We start from the raw sequence: 24,162 nt of genomic DNA, 5'->3' as shown, positions 1-24,162 counted from the left end.
GAAATGGAACAGGATGATGGGAAGGGAGAATAAAGGGATGGGGGCAAACCGGTGATAAAAGTATCGACACAGGACCTGCTGAGAAATGGCAGTCCGGGAATCCAGAAATTCAAGGGGAGACAGTAGAGGATTTCAAGTCAATCTAATTCACAAGCAATTTATGTGATTATTAGTGGAACTATTTACTTTGAAAACACACCTGTTCCTGCTCTTCTGTTTTGGTCCACGCTAATCAGTTCTGACACTTAACAAAAGATCTAAGTGATGCTTACATATTTTTGCTCTAGCTCAGTGCCTCCTGAGACAACTACCACATGGTAAATTAGAAATTAAAATTCCCAGAGGGGATGAGTTTTCTCATTTAAAATCTAGACTAGGCAGACAGACAGAAATACCTTAATGATTTGTAACTGAACGCCTTCATCGGTCTGAGGGCCTTGAAAACAGTTGCAAATGGTTTCCACGATCCTGTCAATCAACCGCTTGCCGGGGGCGCCACTGTCGGGGGCGTTGCCAGTGATGTGACCATAAGCGATGAGTTTCTAAACACAGAAAGCACAGACATGAGGAGTTTCTGCCTGGCCAAGGCTGAGCCCATCCACAGAGGTTAAGAGGCAGGTGGTGGGCTTGGCCTCTAACTTCCATTTCCCAGAGATCCCTCTGCTCCCCCTGGGTGTGGGGGGCATGGTCACGCCAAAAGCACAGCACCCAGCCTGACTCCTGATGGCAGAAGAGCCCACAACGCTGAGTGGCCGGGGGAAAAGGCATGTGCAGAATGGCCCCCAGTGCACAACCACTTCTGTGAAAGATGGAGGAGTTAGGGACTTCCCTGGGGGTCTGGGGCTAACACTCTTGGCTCCTAATGTAGCAGGGGGCCTGGGTTTGATCCCTGCTTGGGGAACTAGATCCCATATGCTGCAACTAAGACCCGGCACAGCCAGATAAATTAAAAAAAAAAAAAAGGAGAAATTAAAAACTATATATAACAGAGACAGAAGTTGTTAGCAACTGCCTAGAGCTGGGGGATTCCGGGGAAACAGGGAGTGACTGAGCAAATATGGCGCTTCTTTCGGAGGATAAAGACGGTCTCTAGACTGTGGGGCTGGCTGCACAACTCCATCAACATACGAAAGTCATGGAATTGTACACCTCAGACGGGTGAGCTACAGGCATCTGAACTGTATCTCAAACTGTTAAAAAACCTCCCCCCACATCCCTGCAAAAGCCAAGATGCATTAAAAATTAATGATAAGTTTTGCTCCAGCTCAGGGAAAACTAAGCAGCTGTGAGCAGGAGCAGGACTAAGACACACTGTGGCTCAGGCTTTCCTTCTTTCTGAATGGTGACTCGGGCCCGTGCGTTTTTCATTCCAAAAATTAAAGTAAAAATCCTCACTGAGTTCTGCACCAACACTATCAAACTGCATGTCACCTGTGCCACTGAAGAGACAAGAGGCTGTCCAGGCTGTGCCCTCGGGGTCAGGTGACAGATCAGTCTGGACATGGGCCTCCTCCCTCCTGACCTGGATTTCGTCAGGGACGATCTGAGAACTGGAAGGGAACTCAAAGGTCAGGATGGTTTCAAAGCCAGGCTGATATTCAGAGTCAGAGAGGGACCTGTGACAGCAACAGCCTCCTGGACCTCAACGCAGACGTCCTCGACCCGGCTGGTTGGGTGGAGCCCAGGAAACGATGTTTTTCTCCATGTCATCCAGGTTGTCCTGACGGCTGACCGAATAAAAAGAACCACTCATCTGCGATAGGCCCTCTGGGGTCCATGAACTCTTAAGGCACCCTCTGCTTCCAGCAACTTAGTAAAGACTCTGACAGATGCTGCTGTGTTCTTTATCCTTTTGGTTTCTGGTGTGTCACGTTCTTGATCTGCCTGCCCGGAGTGACACAGCTCCAGAGGCGATCACAGGGCCTTGACCCCTGCGACACGCAGACACGCCCCCTGCTGAGGCCTCATGCCACTTCTCAATGGCTTTTCTTCATTATTAGCCTCGAAAGCACTACCGTTCAACACACAGGAAGAAAAACTGGTTGAGAGAGAGGCTGAGAGCAGAAGTATGACACTGCTGGACCAAGCGAGCAGGAAGAGGCCTGCACACAGTGGGGCTCAAGATCAAGCCCAGGGAGCACCACACGGAGGCAGGGAGGTGCTCCAGCGTGGTTGTGGTTTTTATTTATTTCTGGCCCCGGTATCCCACGTGGGACCTCACATTCCCGGCCAGGGATCCAACATGCACCCTGTGCTGTGCAGTGCAGGGTCCCTGGCTGCCAAGGAGGCCCCTCAAGAGTGTTCCTGAAGAACAAGCCCAGATGCCCATTGTGTCATTCCCTCTCATCACGGCTCCGCAGGCTGGCTTCCTGTGAGGGCAGCGCTGTGGTGGTGGTTGTTTAGCTGCTAAGTCATATCTGACTCATTTGCGACCCCATGGACTGTAACCTGCCAGGCTCCTCTGTTGATGGGATTTCCCTGGCAAGAAAACTGCAGTGGGCATGGGGATGACCCACAGAGATGTTATGGGGAGGGATGTGGGAGGGGGGTTCATGTTTGGGAATGCATGTAAGAATTAAAGATTTTAAAGTTAAAAAAATAAAAAACTGAAAAAAAAAAAAAAGAAAGAAAGAAAACTGCAGTGGGTTGCCACATCCTTCTCCAGGGGATCTTCTTGATCCAGGGATTGAACCCATATCTGCTGTGTCTTCAGCACTAGCAGGCAGATGAGCCACTTGGGAAGTCTCAACAGGGGGAGGAATAAATAAAATGGTAGCATATCATTTATCAGGAATGCCCTCTACTTGCATGGGGTGTTTTAACAGACATTAAAACCAATGTTGTAAAAAGCAAGCCACAGAAAAATCTGTAAAAGTATAAATGCTTTATGATATAATTTCCAGCTACTATAGCTGAGTCGAAGAGTTGGAATGGGGACTGTATGACCTGCAAAAAGCCTAAATATTTACCATGCAGTCCTCTATAGGAAAATGGTATCATAAATGGTACCATTTATGTTAAAAAAAAAAAAGAGAATTAAAATATCAAAACAGGCAACTGGGTCTGGGGCTTGTGGTCTAAGGAACTTCAGCCATATCTGAATATTTTACAAGAAATTTCTAACAGAATGTAGTTATGTACAACTTATATTATTACACATGGATTTTAAAATGAGCATTAAAACATACAAAGTCTTTTAGAAATAAAAGCTAAAAGATAATGTTTGTGGTATGAACCAGGTAGCTTAGACCAGGTTTCCCACGGCTTTATGTAGAAATAAAATATTAGAACTCTATTTCTATCTACTTTTTATCTTACTCTTTTAAAGGTCTCTTTTTGTATGGTTTATACGTAATGTGATAACAGTAGCACATGTATATAATCTTATAATTGAAGAAATACTGTGAGAGAATAGTCTCAAAAATAATTTCTGTGGTTGGTCTATGCCCAGGAAAACTTGGAGATCACTCACTAGTTTAGGCAAGACGGAACTAGCTCTCCCCACTCTGGGTCCTGGCCTTAGGGTAGCGTGTGGAGACCAGGAGCTGAAGGAAAGGATCTTTATCACGAGAACAAGGGAAAGGGAACACTGAGCTCTGTGCTTTTACAAACCAAACCGGAAGCATCTCTGCTACCTGCTCAACTTCCCAGGCTAAAAAAGGGACGCCCTAAAACGTCCAGGGCACAAGATAGATGCATCACAAGATAGATGCGTCCTGGCCTCAACCCTGACCAAACCAACCTTTCCTCCGGGACACTGGCCCTCCACCTCAAGGCAGAAGTCACCTCGCCCACACCAGGAAAAGCCAGCTGAACAGGCTGTGCAAGGACAAACCCCAAAAGGAAATCATTTTTTTTTCATTCAGTATTCCAGGGAGCACCTAGCCACTTTTTACCGTCATAAAAAGGACAACACATTTTGTATACTAAGGAAAGAAATCCTGGTGTACCTACCACATCACAGAAAACTTCCAGTCTAAAAAAGAGAGCTAACCATATGCCAAAAGCATTAAGACAGGTACTGTAACTCAAGTTGCTGAAGCAAAGCAGGACGTCCATGTTTCCACCAGAAATCATACTCACATGTACACTGAGTTTCGGAAAAAAAGACCATTTCTAGGAAAACCCAGCCTATTGATAATTAAAGAGGCCAGAAGTACAGGCTACCAGTGACGAGTGGAGGCCGGCAGCCTGTTTCTGCAGAGGACCACTTGCTAAACATCAGGCTTTGCAGGTCATGTGAACTCCATTCCAACCCTTCACCTCAGCTGCAGGAGATGGAGGGCAGCCAACGAAAGCGCCCGGCTGTTGTCATGAACTGAATGCTTGTGCTTCCCCGCCTGAAGTCCTAACCCTCTATGTGATGGTAGCAAGAGGGAGGGTCTTGTGGAGGTAATTACACCTGGATGAGGCCATGAGAGTGGGGTCCTCACAACGGGATTAATGCTCCATGAAAAGAGACCAGGGACTTTCCTGGTGGTCCAGAGGTTAAGAATTCGCCTTGCGATGCAGGGGACACAGGTGTGATCCGTGGTCGGGGTACTAAGATCCCACGTGCTGTGGAGCAACTTAGCTTATGTGTCGCAACTACTGAGCCCACACTCTGGAGCCTTGCACCACAACTAGAGGGCCTGCACGCTGCAACCAAAGCTCCTACATGACACAACCAAGACACTGCGTGCTGAAACTAAGGCCCAGTGCAGCCAAATAAACATTAACAAGAAGGAGAGACCAGACTCCTGGCTTGCTCTGCCACCTGAGGACACAGTGACAACCTGGCCATCTACAAACCAGGAAGAGGGCTCACTAGGAACTCAACCAGCTGGCCCTTATCATGGACTCCCCAGCCCCCAGAAAACTGTGGGAAATAAATGTCTCTTGTCTGTATTATTCTGCTACATCAGTCTAAACAGAGTAAGGCAGCTATGTTCCAATAAAACTTTATTCACCAAAGCAGGCTGCAGGCCAGATTTGCACAGACTGGTTCCAGATTAGGAAAGGAGTACGTCAAGGCTGTATATTATCACCCTACTTATTTAACTTACATGCAGAGTACATCATGAGGAACGCTGGGCTGGATGAAGCACAAGCTGGAATCAAGATTGCCGGGAGAAATATCAATAACCTCAGATACGCAGATGATACCACCCTTATGGCAGAAAGAGCCTCTTGATGAAAGAGGAGAGTGAAAAAGTTGGCTTAAAACTCAACATTCAGAAAATTGAGATCATGGCGTCTGGTCCCATCACTTCATGGCAAATAGATGGGGGGGGGGGAAACAATGGAAACCGTGACAGACTTTATTTTGGGGGGCTCCAAAATCACTGCAGATGGTGACTGCAGCCATGAAATTAAAAGACGCTTACTCCTTGAAGAAAAGCTATGACCAACCTAGACAGCATACTAAAAAGCAGAGACATTACTTTGCCAACAAAGGTCTGTCTAGTCAAGGCTATGGTTTTTCCAGTAGTGATATACGGATGTGAGATTGGACAATAAGGAAGGCTGAGTGCCGAAGAATTGATGCTTTTTAACTGTGGTGTTGGAGAAGACTCTTGAGAGTCCCTTAGACTTCAAGGAGATCCAGACAGTCTATCCTAAAGGAAATCAGTTCTGAATATTCACTGCAAAGACTGATGCTGAAGCTGAAACTCCAATACTTTGGCCACCTGATGTGAAGAGCTGACTCACTGGGAAAGACCCTGATGCTGGAAAAGATTGAAGACAGGAGGGGAAGGGGACAACAGAGGATGAGATGGCTGGACTGCATCACCACCTCAATGGACAGGCGTTTGAGCAAACTCCGGGAGCTGGTGATGGACAGGGAGGCCTGGCTGCTGCAGTCCATAGGGTCGCAAAGAGTCGGACACGACTGAGCAATTGAACTGACTGAACTGATAGTTTAAGGACCCCTGATTAAAAACACAGGCTTGGAGTAAACAAGTCCTAGACACCCACCCAATCCCATCACCGCCTGGCTCAGGGAACTTGGCAGAGCTGGACACTTTATTCTCTAAACCTCAGTTTCATTAATTAAAAAATGAGGATGAGAGTAAGAAGCTCAGACAGTTGTTGGGAAGATTAAACACAATGATGGGGATAAAGCTCTCAGCACAGGGCCGAGCACAGGCTGAGTACTCAAGATGTTAGCTGTTGTTTAGTACATCAATAATGTTAACCATCAGCACCAGCTTCCAAACTAAACCTTAACATGAGGACAAAACAATGAAAATTAAACTTAAGCCAAATTTTCCTCAGAAAACGTTCACAGCAACAAATATTTTAGGCTAGAAGTAGGATTTGAGCCTGGTATTTGAAAATTCTTGGCTGATGACACGCTTCACACAGGACAATCTGTACAGAATTATATTGAATGAGAAATGGCTTTTCATTTGGAAGAGCTGCTTCTGTGAAGAAACTGTCATCAATTTTTAAGAACAGCTATAGCAAAGAAGAGAGATTAATAGAGTAAATATTAGACTAGAGATGCCAGAAGGGTGGCATGCCCACCGCCACTTGGCAGTCCTGGGTCTCAGCAGACATAATCAATCAACTGTGGCACTTTCTCAAGAAACCCAGATGAGGCTCCAGATAATTTTTCTAAGCAATCACAATACAGAAACTATTCCCTATTCCTGTTCTAGAAAGTACTGGTAAACTGTGTATCTCTCCACTGTATTTTTAAAAAATTTTCCTAGCTCTTTTCATTGCTGTAGGTTCCCACTGGGGTTAAAAACAAATGTTTCTTGGGGAAACCAAAGCTTCAGGAGTAGACCTCAGGAAAAATTCAAGAATGCTGGACCAAAAATTAAGAAGCCCGAGCTGTAGTGCTGTTTCTGTCCCTCACTACCTGCACATCACTAGCCAAGTCACCCTAACTTCTGCACGGCTGGCTGCTGCTTCACCGGTCAGAAGGAATTTATAACAAGGCTACTTGTGGCCCTAAATACAGTCAATCTCATTATTCATAGATTTGCATTTGTGAATGCTCCCATTTACTAAAATGTAAGTTCCAAATCAATACTTGGGATACTAATATGGTCATTTGTGGACACCCACAGTGCAAAGAAAAATTTGAATCACTTGATGGTCAAGTTCCCAACTGAGGTCAAACAAGGAGCTGCTTTGCCGTCTTGTTTCAGCTTTCCTACTGTAAGCAGTGACTTTTCTGTGATCTCTTTAGTGCCATGGTGTTCACATTCTTGTCCTTTTTGTTGGTGATTTTACCATTTAAAAAGGCCCACGTGCACACAGCTGAGTGCTCTCTTAGTGTGGCTAAGAACAAGAAGGCAGGGATGTGCCCTGAAGAGAAAGGACGTGTGATCAGCTTTGTTCAGGCATGTATCACAGTGCTGCTGATCATGAGCTCAAGGCTAATGAACCAACAATGCAGGTTGCTGTGAATAAGGTATCTTTAAACAGAAACCTGAGCTTCCCCGAAGGCTGAGTGGTAAAGAATCCACCTGCCAATGCAGGAGACCCAAGAGACGCAGGTTCAATCCTTGGGTCAGGAAGATCCCCTGGAGGAGGAAATGGCAACCCCCTCCAGTATTCTTGCCTGGGAAATTCCATGGACAGAGGAGCCTGGAGGGCTGCAGTCCATGAGGTCACAGAGAGTCAGACACAACTGAGCAGGCAAGTACGCAGACAGAAACCCACAGAGAGTAAGGCTGTACGTCCATCGACTGGTGAGCAGGTGACTGGAGAGGCTTGCAGGAGCCTAGTCCTGGAGTTCATCCAGGAACAACACTTCAGGACTCGCTAATTCTGTGTTCACAGTGACTTTACAGACCATCACCACAAATAACGTGAGCTGATTCTCTCTACTTGATGAGTATTAACGCCATCAATAAAGAAGCTGCATAAAACACCTTCTGTGCCTGCATATGTACCAATAATTCAATCAGTGCTAGAGGTTTTATTTAGGAAAACACACAAAGAGATCAACAAAATACTTCTAGGAATCAAATTCTTTAAGTAAAGAGATCAGACCTCTCATTCTTCTCTCCCTGACAGTAATATAAAGAATGAGCTGAAAGCTCCTCCATCCACCATCTCAGAGCGTTCTGAGTACCAGGGTCATGGGCACAGCTCCTGTGGCAGTGGTCCCCAACCTTTTCGGCAGCAGGGGCCGGTCTCACCGAGGACAGTTCTTCCGTGGACTGGGGCGCAGGGAGGGTGGTTTCAGAGCGATCCGAGCGCTTTACGTTCACTGCGCACTTTGTTTCCTAGTCTCCTGTCTCAGCTGATCTGACAGGAGGGGCAGGTCCGTGGCCTGGAGGCTGGGGGCTCCTGGTATAAAGGACCACCTGTAGCCTGCGAGAACACCCTGTATACCACCAAGATGAAACACAGTACCTGCAAGCAGTCGAGGGACGTGCTGACCACCCGGGGGGACCTGGACTGGCAAGCTAGCTCGAATGGAAGGAAGTACTTGTCAGCTTCAACGAAGTTTGCCTTTGGCGGTGCAGCAGCACCAAGCCTAAAGCAGAGAGGGCCGGAGAGGGGAAACGAATTTAAAAAGCTTGCTTTTGCTACTCTCCCCCACCACTTTAATTTCTGCTCCCACTTGCAATCATTTAATTAAAAGTGCCTGCAAACCACATCTGGGGGGCTAGACAGGGAGGAGTTTAAAGACACGCATTAGGGGGGAAAAACACACTAAGGCGCCACACGCAGAGAACAAGATCTCTGATGACAGGCTGTCACGTCAGCAGCCTGGTACAGATCCTGGATGCCACGTCAGAGCTGCATTTCTGAAGGGGGGACTCTGGCCTCAATACTCTGAGGATGAGGGGCCACCCCGTAACAGCATATGCTGTCCTCCTGCCTGAGGAAGCATGACCTGCAAGAGCCAGGGCTCTGCCTCCTCTGTCAAGGGAAGGTGGTTGCTGGTGCTGAGTTGCTAAGTCAGGTCCAACTCTTGTGATCCCAAGGACTGTAGCCTTCCAGGCTTCTCTGTCCATTGGATTTTCCAGGCAGGAATACTGGAGTGGGTTGCCATGCCCTCCTCCAGGGAATCTTCTCGACCCAGGGATCAAACCTGCATCTCCTGCATTGGCAGGTGGATTCTTTACCGCTTAGCCACAGGAGAAGCCCCAGAGGCGAGGGTAAGGAAGGTCAAGTTAATGCTGGTGAGCCTTCCGTGGGGGCTTCCCAGGGGGCTCAGCGGTAAAGAATCTGCCCACAACGCAGGAGACTGGGGCTCAATCCTTGGGTTGGGAAGATCCCCTGGAGGAGGGCATGGCAACCCACTCCAGTATGCTTGCCTGGAGAATCCCATGGACGGAGGAGCCTGGCGGGCTGCAGTCCTTAGAGGCGCAAAGAGTCGGATGCAACTTAGCACTCACATGCACACACCCTCTCCTCCAAATGTGCAGCTGCTAGCCAGCAGTCTGTTAACCTGGCATCAGTACAGACAGATACAGAGTCCTGCCGTGTGTCCAGCACTATGCTGGGAGAGTGTGTGCCCCACCCTCCACCCAGGACCAGAACAGGAGGAAACACGCAGAGGAAGGAGTTCCCGCAGCCCCCGCCAGTTCCCGTCACACTGCGCTTCAGCAAGGAGAAGGCGCCCGGGCTCACCTCTGCTTCTCTATTTCTGCTTTAATTTCATCTGGTGGGGAAGAAAGAGAGGCATGTTAGGAGCAGGTAATGTATATATAAAAGAAAACAAACAACAAAATACTGAAAGCTGTCTGAGTAGGGCGATGATGATCTTTCTTTCCCACATTTTCTACGGTAAGTATATATACTTTTGCTTTAGCATTTAGAAAAGTTGTGGTAAATATGCTAACACAAAATTTATCACAACTATTTTTAAGTGTACAGCTCAGCAGCATTAAGGACATTTCTACTGTGCTAATATATATAATCATAATTTATATATATAATTTTATAATATATAAACATAATTTTTATGAGTTAAAATTAATTTATGAACCTTTACCATGGAGGGAACATCAACTACATGGTTATGGTCACAGATACAGTGTCAACATTCAGCAATCACGATCTCAAAGAGAGTCTTATTTCTAGGAAGGCACGATTTTGCGCCACTGAAACAAGAACATCCTATCTAAACACGCTGGTTCCCCTGCATCCACTTAGTCGAATGCATTCCTACGTGGTGCGCTCGGCAGGCTCACGGTATTATCAAAGCAGGCCAGTGAAGCCGGTCCACCTGAATTCCATGTATTCAGATAACCTCCAAAAGGCCAGCCTTCTTTATACAATCTCTTGTGAGCCAGTCGTCTACAAACACTGCATTAGTTATCCTAGCAACTGTAGAACACGGTGCTGGGGGTGACAGATTTCCTCCCCCTGGACAACTCTATTCCAGACTAACTTTTAGGAAGTGAAGACCGAGTAACTGAACTTTACAAGAGGTGGCAATTTTAACTTTCGAGCCAATTTTTCAATGTCCTCTTTCTACACACATAAGAAAGCAGAAGAGAAACATCCGGATGACTAATATCAAACATCTTGCCCAGGGACCATAAGGCCTGTGACACACTGGGTCAGCTAAACAGAGCTCCGTGGTGTGGTTCCTGCCCCTCCAGGACAAGAATCCATGAAGGAGCAGCTTCGGCCTCCTCTAGCTGAGGCCTCAGGCTGTGGGAGTGGCCAGGGAAATCCAGCCCAGGAGGCTGGTGGCCAAGCTTTCAGCTTGCAAAAATCAACATGACATAGCCTGGTGAGTGAAAGGCAAGAAATGGGTTGGCAATTCTGGCAGAACTAGGTTCTGGCATGGATATCTCTCACCTGAATGACACCAGGTGGGTTATTAAACCTCCTTGAATCTTGATGTCCTACTCTGAAGAAACATGAGCATGATAAAAAGCAGCTCCATATGCTCCAGAGACTATAACAAGGCAGGTGGGTGTGAGTAACTTTTGAGAAACCCGAAGTGTTCATGGCTAAGGCAGGGTCAAGCATACACAGGTGGCCAATAAACGTCAGCTCTCTGGCCCTTAAGACAGGAGTCAGTAACAGTGCCAAGTCTCTACTGCCACTGGTGCCCTGCAGAGCGCCAAGGGAAAGAAGACAACTCAGGGAACACAACTCACGGAACAGCTGACATTCACAGGGGCATGGGCCCATCTGGCCCTCCTCACGCCTCCGGAAGACAAGAAGCTCGTCTCCTAACCATGTGCAGGTGGGAATCTGGGCCCAGAGAGGTGAACTTCCCTGCCCACGGCCACAGCCAGGAAGCACCACTGCAGGACTCACAGCCCGGCTGTCTGCTCCAGAGATGGGGGGAGGGGGGAAGGGGAGGAGCAGGTGGCGGGGCACACCTGCCCCGGTTTATTGCCCCACGTTTTAATAGGCCCTGCTCTCCTAACTGCCAACTGGGCAATTAGGAGCAATAAATAAGCAGGCTGGAGAGGAGGGAGACCTGGGCGGGTGCGGCAGCGGCAGCTGCGAGGCCACGCGTCTCCCCGGGAAACGCCTTCTGGGCATCGCTGTCCTGTACGAACCCCTCGGGTCACACCTCCTGGCTCACTGATGGCTTTGGCACCAGCTCACCTCCTTCTGCTCCGCTCCCAGGCTAGGTCCAACAGTGACCACGACCAACCTCAACGACGCCATCGCTGGTCAACTCCGCAAGGTTCCGCAACACCCCTTGGAACCTCCACCTCCCCTCATACATCCGGTCTGCTTCACCCCCACCCCCCACCACGCAAATCCACAAGGCCCTCCCCGGCCCCTCTCCCCAAGCCAGGCCGGAGGGGCTGGTCACACTCTGAATCTTGTCCCTGTTTGGAACTTCCAGCTCCTCCCTGTACCTGCCCAGCTCCTGTCCTTCCAGTTGACCTACTAACTGGCCCCAGTAGGACCCTTCTTCGGCCTGTCAGACTTGACTAGACCAACTTGTCAGCTTTCCCTTTCTTCATTTTTCCAGGACAGATCCCATTAGCAGGATTGTAATCTGTTGCTGTTACTGTGCAGTTGCTAAGTCATGTCCTATGCTTTGTGACCCCATGGACTGCAGCATGCCAGGCTTTCCTGTCCTTCACTATCTCCCAGAGTTTGCTCACACTCATGTCCATTGAGTTGGTGATGCCATCCAACCATCACATCCTGTCACCCCCTTCTCTTCCTGCCTGCCATCTTTTCCAGCATCAGGCTCTTTTCCAATGAGTCGGATCTTTGCATCAGGTGACCAAAGTACTGGAGCTTTAGTATCAGTCCTTCCAATATTTAGGGATGATTTCCTTTAGGATTGACTGGTTCCTCTCCTTGCCAAACAATAGGCTTGACTTGTTCTCTGATTTTTAGTGTTAACTTCTGGCCAAATACCAAGCTTGTATGACCATTCCCTTCTGACCAGTCTCCACACCCAATGACAGGCCTGACAGCAGGGAAAGCCGGCAGGTCTCTAAAGGCCCTGACGACCAACCACAGCAGTACCTAGACACTGCTGGTTAAGCCCACCTTCTCTACCTCTCCACGCAGACTACTGCGCATCGCCTTCTCTCCTCAAACACCCTGTCTCTCCCTCTTGATGTCACCATTCCTCTTTACTCACAACCAACGAAACAGCCGATTTCATGCAAAAATTAAAAGCCACAAGGAGACTCCTTCAACTTCCTGTTAGCCAATACATAAACTGGCCAGCCCACACTCTCTCCTGCTGGAAAACAGTAGTGTCAATTCCCTCCACCTCTGCAATGTCCTGTCCCTGCTGCCTTCTGAGAACTATTTAAATCTGACCACTTCTCACCACAGGGGACCACCCCCATTACACCAAGCCAGACTGTCACCATCTCCTGCCTGGACCGAGAGCCTCTTTCTTAACTGGTCTCATGCCTTCAACTCTCACTGTTCCTCATGGCCCACAGCATTCTCTACACAGCAGCCAGAGGGATTCCCTTAAAATATAAATCAGGTTATATCTGCTCAAAATAGATTATCCATAACCATTATAAAGTAAATCTGATAACATCTGCTCCTTTGCACAGAACTCCACTGGCTTCTCATCTCACACGGAGTAAAACTCACAGTCTTGATCTTGGCCTCCAAGCCTCTGAAAGATCTGGGCCCCTGTGAGCCCCTCTGACCTCACCTCCCCCCACCCCAGCTCATTCATGGCCAGTTCCTGTCCCAGGGCCTTCGCACCAGCTCCTCCTGCCTCCTGGAACGCCCTCCTGCCTCCAGATATCCACAGGCTCACTCATCGATTCCTTCAGATGACTGTTGAAATGTCACCTCTTCCCTCGTTACCTGAAACTGCCACCCGACCGCTCCTTGTGATTCTTCACTATCTTACCTGCCCTGTTTTTTCACTTTACACCAATTTTTCTAGTCTTTCACCACCTTATTTACCACTTGTGACATACTCTGTTTCACTTATGCTCCGACTTCCCCAGCAGAACATAAACTCTGTGACAACAGAGACTTTGGTCTGTTCTGCTCACTGCTGAATCCCCAGCATCTAGGAATTCCTAGACACAGAGCAGGCGCTCAATATTTGTTGAATGAATAAACCATCCTTTTTCTTAGTTAACCTCTCCCTCAGCTGGCTCCCTTCCCAATGATGCTGAAACAAGCTCAAGTCTCTTCTGCTGCTACTGCTGTTGCTAAGTCGCTTCAGTCGTGTCCGACTCTGTGCGACCCCATAGACGGCAGCCCACCAGGCTCCTCCGTCCCTGGGATTTTCCAGGCAAGAGTACTGGAGCGGGGTGCCAGTGCCTTCTGCAAGTCTCTTCTACCTTCAAACAAAGATAAAAATAAAGCCAAAAAACCCTCCATGATCCACCTCTCCCTCTTCACACCCCAGGCAAAGCCTGGGAAAGAGTCGTGTCCGTTTCCTCACCTCCCACGCCTGCCCCCACCCACTCCAGTCTGGTTTTCACCTTCACTGTGCCACCAGCACAGCTCCAGCTAAGGTCACCCATGACCCGCAGGGCTCAAAAGCTGATGGGCAGTTTTCCAGCTGCTGTCTGACTTGACCTCTCTGCAGCGATTGACCTTACTGACTTCCCCTCACAGAAATCTTCTCGATTTAAGGGCTTCTCTGGCGGCGCTAGTGGTAAAGAATCCGCCTGCAATGCAGGAGACATGGAGATGCAAGTTTGATCCCTGGGCTGGGAAGATCCCGTGGACAAGGAAATGGCAACCCCCTCCAGTACTCTTGCCAGGAAAACCCCATGGACAGAGGAGCCTGGCGGGATGCAGCCCATGGGGTCATGAAGACACGACTGAGCGAGCCTGAGCACACTGCACAGCTGGCCTCGTAAGCACACGTTCCCATTGGCCCTCTGCGTCCCGCCCCATCTCTCCTCCGTTTCCTTGGCACACTCAGCTGCCTCTGCCCAGCCAGGCGGGCCGGGCTTCCTCAGGCCCAGGCTCTCCTGCCTTTCCTTCTCTGCAACACTCAGCTCTTCCTCAGAGGCATTCGCAGCCTCGCCTGCCCCTTAGATTCCCACCTGGGCTCGGACGACCCCCCAGTCCTCATTTCCGGTGCAGGCCTGCCTTAGGAACATGAAGCTCATACGTTTATCCAATATCCAAGTCCCAGCTCAGATCAAGCTCCTCCACCCACCTCTCTCCAGATGGTCTTCCACAACCATCTTAAGGAACTACACCACCATCCATCCAGTTGGGTGAGTCACAAGCTTAAGAGTCAGCCTTACTTATCCACATTCTGGCATTGTCCAATCCAACATCAGGTTTTCTTAGCTCTCCCTTCTAACCCAGCGGGGAATCCCTTCATTCTACTCTGTTTCCCCTGTCACTAATCTAAGGCTGGGCCCCAGCACTTCCCCCCTGGATGATAACTGCCTCCCGAGTGGTCCCTGGGCAACGTCCTCGAAGATGTTCTGAACATAATGGCTCAAGTGATCTTTCCAAAATACTAACCTCTTTATCAGCTTCTTCCCTCTTTAGAACTCTGCAGTATTATCTCACTACTATTGGTCTAAAAATCAGACTTCTCAGCACAGCTTCCAAGGTCCGGTGTGCTGGGGGCCTGGACTGCCTCTCCTGCCTCACCTCCAAACCCTTTCCCCCTTCATCTGCCATGCCCCAGTCAGTGGCCTCCTTTAGTTTTTTAAAAAATTATTATTATTAAAACTTAGGGGGGGGGGGGACTTGTAAGGTAACTAGAATCACAGGCAGTTGTATCTGTTCGTTTTTCTGAACTGCCCTACTCCTCTCTGCCGCAGGGCCTTTGCCTATGCTGTTCTGTCCCTGCTGCCGAAGTGCCTCTCACCCTAACCTCTTCAGTGTTTGTCACCCAGCTCTCAGCTTCCTCAGGGAAACCTTCCTTCACCCCTTGTCCACTTTGCCTGTGGGATCAGGTTTTTCTCCTTCACAGGACTTGTCACATTACTGGTATGACTCAGAAAACGTGCTTATTTGAACAGCCCCTTCTTCCCCATTAACCCCAAGTTCCATGAGAACGAGGTCTTTGTTTTCTTTGTGTCCTGACAGCAGGTATGACACCCAAATAAATACCTTCTGAATGAACGTCACCCTGGTTCAGTCAAAAGACAAAAGGACTGTATAGAGAACGAGAACACACTGACTACCATTCTTTAGGAATGAGGACAATTTTAAGACTTCTAGGTCCCGGCATCGGAAGGCTGTTCTGCAAGTCTAGAAAACCTAATGAAATACCGAATAAAAAAGCCCAAAGACTCATTTACAACCAAGACAGTAATCCCAAAGAAGCTTCTTATAGAAAGACTCCAGGAATGAACTAGTAAACATGTAAGTATTTTCTAAGATAACCTTCCTGGAAAGAAAGTCAAGTATTTTCCTGGCAGGCCCCCTAGGCCTGGTGAAAATGGTAAGAATTAAACACAGTTCTGAGCTATTTATATGAGAGACTCCACGTACTTGCTGATTAAGTACACGTTTTCACAAGTTTGCGCTTTTCCATAAAGAATGATCTTACTGTTTTCCCCAGCACCGCTTACAGAGTCTCCCCTGAGATTTACAAGCACAGGGCAGAGCTCTAAACTCTTCCAACCACTTGCCTTGCTGGTGTTGAAATGTCAGAGACCAGCAAAGACGTCCATAAACCAATTAATAAGGGAGGCAGAGAAGAACAAGCATTCAGTTCCTTCTCCTTTGAATGCAAGTAACGCCAATGCCTCTGAACTTCAGTAGGTCGTTTGTTAGGTGCCAGGTACGTTGTTGTGTTAGTTCATGTAACCTTTACAATAATCCTGTGACACAGGTATTATCACCTTTCTCATCCCAGGAAACCGAGGCTCCCAAAAGCTAAATTATCAGTTCAGGACTACAAGACTACTCAATATGCAAAGTTTCAAACACAGCTGCCAGTGAATTTTCTGCCAATCCAATAAATAAATCCTTTTCAATAAACAAAATCCAATTTTTAGTGCTGCTTCTAGACAGAGGACCTCCTCCTGCAAAATAATCATAAAGCTTCTCAACAAAAAGTAATATCAGTTAAGAAAGAGTCCTACTATTTCTCAAAATTTTTATAATCCACAGCACTCATAAACAAAATGTCTAACCAAAACACCAGACTTTGCTAACATTAAAGTTTTATTCTGTATTCCAACTGAAAGCCTTACTTTATGATAATTTAGGGATATTTTTCAAATTTTGCACTTATATTCCTTCTAAGTGCTAGTGGTAAAGAATCTGTCTGCCAGTGTAGGACATGTTAAAAGATGCAGGTTTGATCCCTAGGTCAGGAAGATCCCCTGGAGAAGGAAATGGCAACCCACTCCAGTATTCTTGCCTGGGGAATCCCATGGACAGAGGAGCCTGGAGGGCTACAGTCCACAGGGTCGCAAAGAGTTGGACACAAATGAAACGACTCGGCATGCACGGAGAAGGAAATGGTAACCCATTCCAGTACTCTTGCCCGGGACATCTCATGGACAGAGGCGCCTGGATTTGCTACCCTGGCGGGGTCAGAAAGAGTCAAACATAATTTAGCAACTAAATGAATGAATGAAAATGTATGAATGTACTCCCTTAACTGGCTTCTTCCTAAAGACATTTAAACAAGTTTGAGTTTTTCTATCTTTAAAAAAAAGAATAAACCAGAGCACTCCTCTGATCTACACTTCTCTCCTCCCCTTCACTGCAAAGCCAATCTTTGGGAAAGGTTTGTGTGTTGCTCACCTCCCACTCACTCCACAGCCCACTCTGGTCTGGTTTTCACCCACATCATGCCACCAAAACGGCTCAAGCTAAGATCACCAATGATCGACGTTTCTAAACCCTGTATATTAAACAGAATTGCAAGTCCAAAACTGGACTTTATGATTTATATGTCAGCTGCATGTTGTAGTTGTTGCCCACCTGGCTGGACAGATGTGGGCAAGTTGCCCTTGAGCCTTGGTTTCCCTTTGCCTGCTTGTATCCAAAGATGGACATCAATTACATGTCACAACTCTAGAATGAAGACGAGGGATACTGCTGATAAAAAGACAGAGGTCCTAAATCAGAAAGACTTAATACATCAAATGAAGCTTATGGGAAACCAGCTCTTATACTCTCATTTCTTTCTTCCTTTTAGATCCGAAATTAAACCAAATACATATGCAGTGAAAAGCTGCAGAGAAAAAGCTGTGATCTTTTTGATTACAGGCTTTCAAATACTACATCTCAAAATTCAATTCAACCATACTCAAAAAATATGGTCTCTTACTGAACATTACTGAAACATTACCAAACCGTCACTGCATAGAAACTTCGCCTCAATATAATGACTGTTTAAGGCTTCACTGAGTACCTCACACAGCACAAGCGCTTCCTTGTGGAGAAGCAATGGTGGTGATGGTCACTGTGGGCTCTGGAGCCAGGATGCCAGTGTTCACAGCCTGGCTCCATGGCTTTCTGGCTGAGTCGGCCGGCCAAGTTCTTTAGGCCTCAATAAGGACAACAATCATAAGAACCAAACTGCAGGTAAAGCATATGGCACTATGCCTGGAGCACAGAAACGCTCAGCACATGGTTGATTTCATATAGTTATCACATGACGTGATTTTTAAAAAGTCACTCACTTGACTGGCTGATAATGATGCAGCAATGTGAGGTTCACCACTATAAAAACGTCCAGCTCTGCTGAGGGATGTTGGTAATAGCATGCGTGTTGGGGGGGAATACGGGAATTCCTTGTACCTCCTATGCAATTTTGCTATGAACCTAAAACTGCTCCAAGATTAAAGTCACTGAATTTCATACGAAAAACACACGTATGTTTAATGACAGCTGGCAGTTACAGAGCACTCGGCCCTTACATGGCGCTTCGTGGGTATTAAATGATGAAATAAGACACTCCATCTCCTATACATGAAGAGCAATGTTAGAACAATTCAGTTCAAGTTTTGGAGATTTCAGAATCTTCCCACACCATTTAAAAATGCTCAGATTATCTTATCAAGTCTCTAAACTTCATAGTTTTTTTTTAATTTATTTTTAATTGGAGGACAATTGCTTTATAAAGTGTTGGTTTCTGCCGTACAATGCGAATCGCCCATAAGGATACGTATATCCCCTCCCTCTCAAGCCTCCCATCTTCTATCCCATCCCTTTAGGTCGTCACAGCAACAGGCTGAACTCCCTGTTATACAGCAGCCTTCCACTAGCTTCTATTTACACATGGTAACGTATATATTTCAATGCTACTCTTTCACAATTCGTCCTACCATCTCCTTCCCCCACTGTGTCCACAAATCCATCCTCTACGTCTCTAATCCTGCCCTGCAAATAGGTTCATCAGTTCCATTTTTCTGGATTCTATCACAGGGTTTAAAACCAGAAATATAAAAAGATCATGGGAAAGAATAACTCTCAAGTAAGGCAGGTGTGAAAGGAAGGTTTAAAAATGTGATTATATGCTCCAACTGGAGGGGTGAAAGGTTCGAGATTATTCAGTTCACTCAGTCGTGTCCGACTCTTTGTGACCCCATGAATAGCAGCACGCCAGGCCTCCCTGTTCATCACCACCTCCTGGGGTTCACTCAGACTCACGTCCATCGAGTCTGTGATGCCATCCAGCCATCTCATCCTCGGTCGTCCCCTTCTCCTCCTGCCCCCAATCCCTCCCAGCATCAGAGTCTTTTCCAGTGAGTTAACTCTTCGCATGAGGTGGCCAAAGTACTGGAGTTTCAGCTTTAGCATCATTCCTTCCAAAGAAATCCCAGGGTTGATCTCCTTCAGAATAGACTGGTTGGATCTCCTTGCAGTCCTCAAAACTTCATTATGAAAGTAAAGAGCAACAGCATTCCTGGGGTGATGAATACACTCACAGGCTCTTTTGATTTCTCAATAAAGGTTGGAGGGCCACGATTTTCTAACTGGGCAGACCCTACCTATGCCTTTGGCCTGTAGTGAAGATGAATGCTGTTCAGTTGCTAAGTCGTTATCTGACTCTTTGTGACCCCATGGACCCCAGCACCCCAGGCTCCCCTGTCCTTTACTATCTCCTGGAGCTTGTTCAAACTCATGTCCATTGAGTCGGTGATGCCATCCAACCTTCTCATCCTCTATAGTTCCCTTCTCCTCCTGCCCTCAATCTTTCCCAGCATCGGAGTCTTTTCCAATGAGTCGGCCCTTTGCATGAATCCCTGAGATTACTCCAAACCTATTCATCCTGATCTTCACTGCTTTCACAAGGAACAACTCCTGTCTTCACTGAGCTAGGCAAGTTAATACTCTCTTAAACACAGCCTTTTAGTCATGTAATTATATTCTTATTTATTGCATCTACAAACCAAATAGAGCAATAAGTCACTCCTGAATGAAGAACCAACCTAAGCTAAGAACATCAAGCCAGGTGCTTACAGTGTCTGTGGTTTGTCACAGATTCAAATAGCAAAAGCAAACAGTACAGCAAGCCTATACAGTGTATCTACTGCATGCCGAACGCTGTGCACATGTCAATTAACTTCATCTTTATTAACAGCCCCAACAGGAAGATGTAACATCTGTCCAAGATCACAAAGATAGCAACTGGAAGGCAAGGGATTTGAAGCCAGGCAGGTGAGTCCAGAGAACACACTCCAAACCCCTACACCACACAGCCCCGACATCCCGTTCCCTCCCCCCAATACACCACAACTCCTGGAAGGTCACAGAAGCTGTTTCCAGGAACAGCTCCTATTGGTCAACATTTCAACTTTGAGTGGTCACTTACAGTTCCTCTTATCAAAATGATAGGAAATCTCTACACTACTTGCCGCCCTGCAATGCTTCTTGTGCACAGCAATGTTTTAGCCACTTTCCATGCGCGTGCTCAGTCATGTCTGACTCCTAGCAACCCCCTGGACTGCAGCCCGCCAGGCTCCTCCGTCCATGGGATTCTCCAGGCAAGAACACTGGAGTGGGCTGCCATTTCCTGCTCCAGAGAACCTTATCGACACAGGGGTTGAACATGCATCTCCTGCACTAGGTGAATTCTTTACTGCTGAGCCACCTGGGACCCTTCAGCTATGTTTACTGGACACAAAACTGGGCCTTGAGATGCAGAGTAAAATATCACCAGATCCTTTTCTGTGTCTTTTTTTCTGCAGTCCTTTATTACTTAACAGCAATGACACACAAGTACTGTCTTAAAAAAAAAAAAAAAAAGATGATCAGTTTAACTCAACACTTTACACAGGTTACTTTATAGTAATTACTCAATTTGATGATGAGCTACCATGACAATCAGCTATTCAATTAACCTGTGTCAATTACTTCCTTTATAAGTTAATTTTTTCTTAAATAACATTATATGGGATATTTTATTTAACTCATCTATATTGTTTGACAAGAAAAATATTTTTAATGGAGAATTTATATTTTCAGAATAGGCTATTTCTTCAATTCACTACCAAAATACTGAATGTGTGTTCCACAATTCAGGTTGGAAAAATCTGGAGTTCTCAACAAAGATATAATCTAAAAATATCAAGAAACCTCCCAATGTTTAGGCTCTTTTTATAACCCATGTGATGATTTTATAAGTAGGTTCCAACAAAGTGATATACGATTCGGTTTAATTTTGATGTTAAGTTTTCCGAAGGGAGAATGAAAACTTTGCCAAATAACCATTTGCAAACTTCTGCAACAATTCACTTAAAGTAACAATGAGAGAATAGAATGCAGGCAGATTTCAAAGTGGAGTTGTAAATATCCGCTTTCGCCTAACTGCTTCGTAGGGTTTATCCTGCATTCCTGATAAAACAATATCCAACAGTTAGCCCTGATTTCTGAATAAAAAAGCTTTACAAATCTAAGTCTCAGTGAGTTCCTCAATTGATCCTGAATTTCACAAGACTAGCATCTGTTCCCAGCAACAACCACCTTTGTTATCAATAGTTCTTGATCCTTGAGGGTGTCTCAGACCCACAAAAGCTAGGGCCTTCCAGAAAAATAATGGCAAAGCTCACAAACCCATTCCTAGGCCGCAAGAGAAGACTCCCAGAGCTCCTTGCACCAAATGAAGGGAGAAAGATGATGGTAACCTCAAACCTCAAAAGGTGACAGAAGAAAATAAAACTTTCCTTTTACTCAGTCACTTGTTAGGATAACAGGTCTTTTTACAGATTCCAAAGCAAAGGCATTGGGACAGCGAATTAATCCGAGACCCAACTCCGGTCAAATGTACTGATCCTCACCCCCTCTTCTCCTGAAATTCCTCATGGCGGATACTTCCTGATTTTCAGTACTTGGCTCAAATGTCCCCTCCTCAGAAAGGACTACTTTCTTGACCATGCTGTCTCAGGCCCTCTTTGTTACATTTTGCTCGTTTACAAAAAATTTTACAAAAGTAATTACAAAAAAATTTACTAGTACAGAAATATGTATTAGTATTCAAAAATGTCTTATTAATCTTTAAATTTACTTATTTCATCTCCTCTATTAGACTATGAGCTCTGTAAGGGCAAATACCTTGTCTGTCTTCTTCCCCACTGTATCCTCAGTGCCTGGTACACAGTGGGCACTTGATAAATATATATTTGCTGAATGACCGAAAACTAAAAGGATGTTGATAATGGAATCAACTACTAAGGTTTTAACTAGGGATGAATAAGACTTCTCACTGTCGCTCAGTCATCTGTGGGTCCATTCAAGTCAGTACCATCTACCGTGTGCCAGACACTGCTAGGGTTCCTGCGGTGAATAAGACAAGTATCTCTAGCTTCACAGACCCTCTGTTTGAGAAGTAGATCTCGTGCACACTACAATATCTGGCAGGTGGAGGATAACCCTCTCTACATTCCCTCCTGGAAGGAGTTATGGGCGATCCCAAATGAACGAAAAACAGTCACCACTTGGGCACTTACAAAGCAGGCCTCAGTTTTCCCTAAACCAGCTGGGCGGCTCTTCCCACCTGCCCATCTCACAAGGGACAACTCCAACCAGCAGAACCCACGTAAAGAAAAACTTGGAGGAAGAGCTGCTGCTTCTGAGGGTGACGAGGGAACGAACCAGGAAATGGGACGGCAGGGAGTCGTGGCAAGAACCCAAGGCTGGGAGGCTGGAGAGCCGGCCCTGACTGTCACCAACTTGCTGGGTGACCTTGGGCCAGTCCCGAGCTGCCAGGGTACCAGGTCCCCCTTGGATATAATAAAGAGGCCGGGCGGGTGGGCCTTGGGGTCGCGGGGGGAAAGTGGCGCCCAGGAGGCCGGGCTGAGGCCGGGTGGGGTAACGGCCGGCATGGGGAGGCCGGCGCGGAGCCGGGCCGGGGCGGCTCACCCACCGAGCGCCACCTGGCAGGCCCTGCGCAGCTGAGAGTGCTGGGGCCGCTTCACCTCCTTGTCGGCTAGGATCTTCTCCAGGGCCCGGGACACGAACATGCTCTTGGTCTGGCTCTCCTGCATGGCCCCGGCCCAGCGGGGGCTGGCAGCCCCGCGGGCTGACGGAGCGAGCGGGCGGGCGAGCGAGGCTGCGGGCCCGGCGTCCCCGCCTGCACCAGCCGCGTCCGTCCGCGCCACCCAGTCAGGAAGCGACGCCGCGGCCACACGGCGCCGCCATGTTGGAGCGCGTCACGTGACCACGTGACCGGCGGAGCAGCGACGGCGTCTGTCGATCCCGTGACCTCGGGGGCGGGGCCTGTGGTAGGGGGCGGGGCCTGTGGCAGGGGCGGGGTCTGTAGCAGGGGGCGGGGCCAAGTGGTCGAGGGTCGGGGAAAGTAGGGGGGAAAAGAGGCCGAGAGAGTAGAAATGGGCGGAGGCAGGGGGCACGTGAAGGACAGAAGAAAAGAGGTGACAGGGAGGAGTGGGGGTGACGGAGGTGTGAGGAGAAAGAGGCAACGAGGAGCGTGAGGATGGGGGAGTGACCGGGTGGGAGATGAAGGAAAGACCAGGGAACTGGAGAGGAAGGAAGAGGGAAGAGAAGACTGGGAAAAAAGGCGAGAGATGGCGAGAGAGGACAGACAGGAGGCGAGGGACAGAATGGGGAGAAAGTTGGGGAGGGAGAGATGATAGGGGAGTCAGGGGAAGTCAGGAGGAACAAATGAGAGGAAGCTGGAAGTGCAGGTGAGGGAAGGGAGGAGGCGGGCGGGAAGTGAGGGGCCGTGGGGAGACGGCGAGAGAGCAGGGAGGAGAGAGCCGGGAGGAAGAAGAGCGCTCAGGGGCGGAGCAGGGGCGTGGGGGAAAGACGGGGGAGAGGGGCGTGAGGAGCCAGGGAGGGGAGGACGCGAGGAAACAGGCCGGGACAGGGAGAGAGCAAGGGAAGGCGGGGTGAGGCGTGGGGCGAAAGGGCAGGTGGAGGGAAGGCTGAAGCAGAAAGAGCGTTTGGAAGGAGGTGTGTTTATGCACACTCTCCAAACGGGATTTCCCCACCTCAGTGGCAAGACACGCAGCCTTCCTGCCCCTGGAGTAGAGCCGACTCCTGGCTTTCAGTCCAGGTGCTGCGTCCCTGCGCGGTGGTGTCAGCAAGGACCACCCCAGTGCACCTCCCCCTGGAGTGTATCCATCTATTCCCGTAAATCCCTGGTTCTTCCCAGTTCTGTGTCTCAGGCGGGGGTTGGAGCGTGTGGGGGAGGGGGGCACTTGGGGGCATCAGACAGGGGAAGAAGGCAAACATGGCCAGAGTCACAGGCCTGCCAGGGAGGGTAGGAGACAGTTATTCCGGCCCACTGTCTCCCACAGCCAGTGATGTCACACCAGCGGTGATCTCCACTGGACCCTCCCTTGAGCTTCCCCTCGGGGTGCTGTGGTGCTTCCGGGATCATGCAAG

At 48.0% G+C, this 24,162-nt stretch overlaps 1 protein-coding gene across 3 annotated transcripts in view; it reads right to left on the bottom strand.

Moving 5' to 3' along the window:
* Nucleotides 1-23,015, bottom strand: part of ARFGEF2 (ARF guanine nucleotide exchange factor 2) — an 83,624-nt gene extending 60,609 nt beyond the window's left edge. For all 3 annotated transcript variants that reach the window (XM_069548770.1, XM_069548771.1, XM_069548772.1), the window contains exons 1-4: nt 22,682-23,015; nt 9,586-9,616; nt 8,359-8,482; nt 396-542 (exon numbers count right to left, since the gene is read on the bottom strand). In XM_069548770.1, the coding sequence (XP_069404871.1) occupies nt 396-542; nt 8,359-8,482; nt 9,586-9,616; nt 22,682-22,802 (423 nt within the window). In that variant the 5' untranslated portion in view covers nt 22,803-23,015. The remainder of the gene's footprint in view (nt 1-395; nt 543-8,358; nt 8,483-9,585; nt 9,617-22,681) is intronic.
* Between the last annotated feature and the right edge of the window lie 1,147 nt (nt 23,016-24,162).

The sequence above is a fragment of the Ovis canadensis genome, chromosome 13 (genome assembly GCF_042477335.2).
Source record: "Ovis canadensis isolate MfBH-ARS-UI-01 breed Bighorn chromosome 13, ARS-UI_OviCan_v2, whole genome shotgun sequence".
Lineage (NCBI taxonomy): Eukaryota > Metazoa > Chordata > Mammalia > Artiodactyla > Bovidae > Ovis > Ovis canadensis.
The sequence above is the reverse complement of the archived record's forward strand: the minus strand, read 5'-3'. Positions and strand labels throughout refer to the sequence as shown.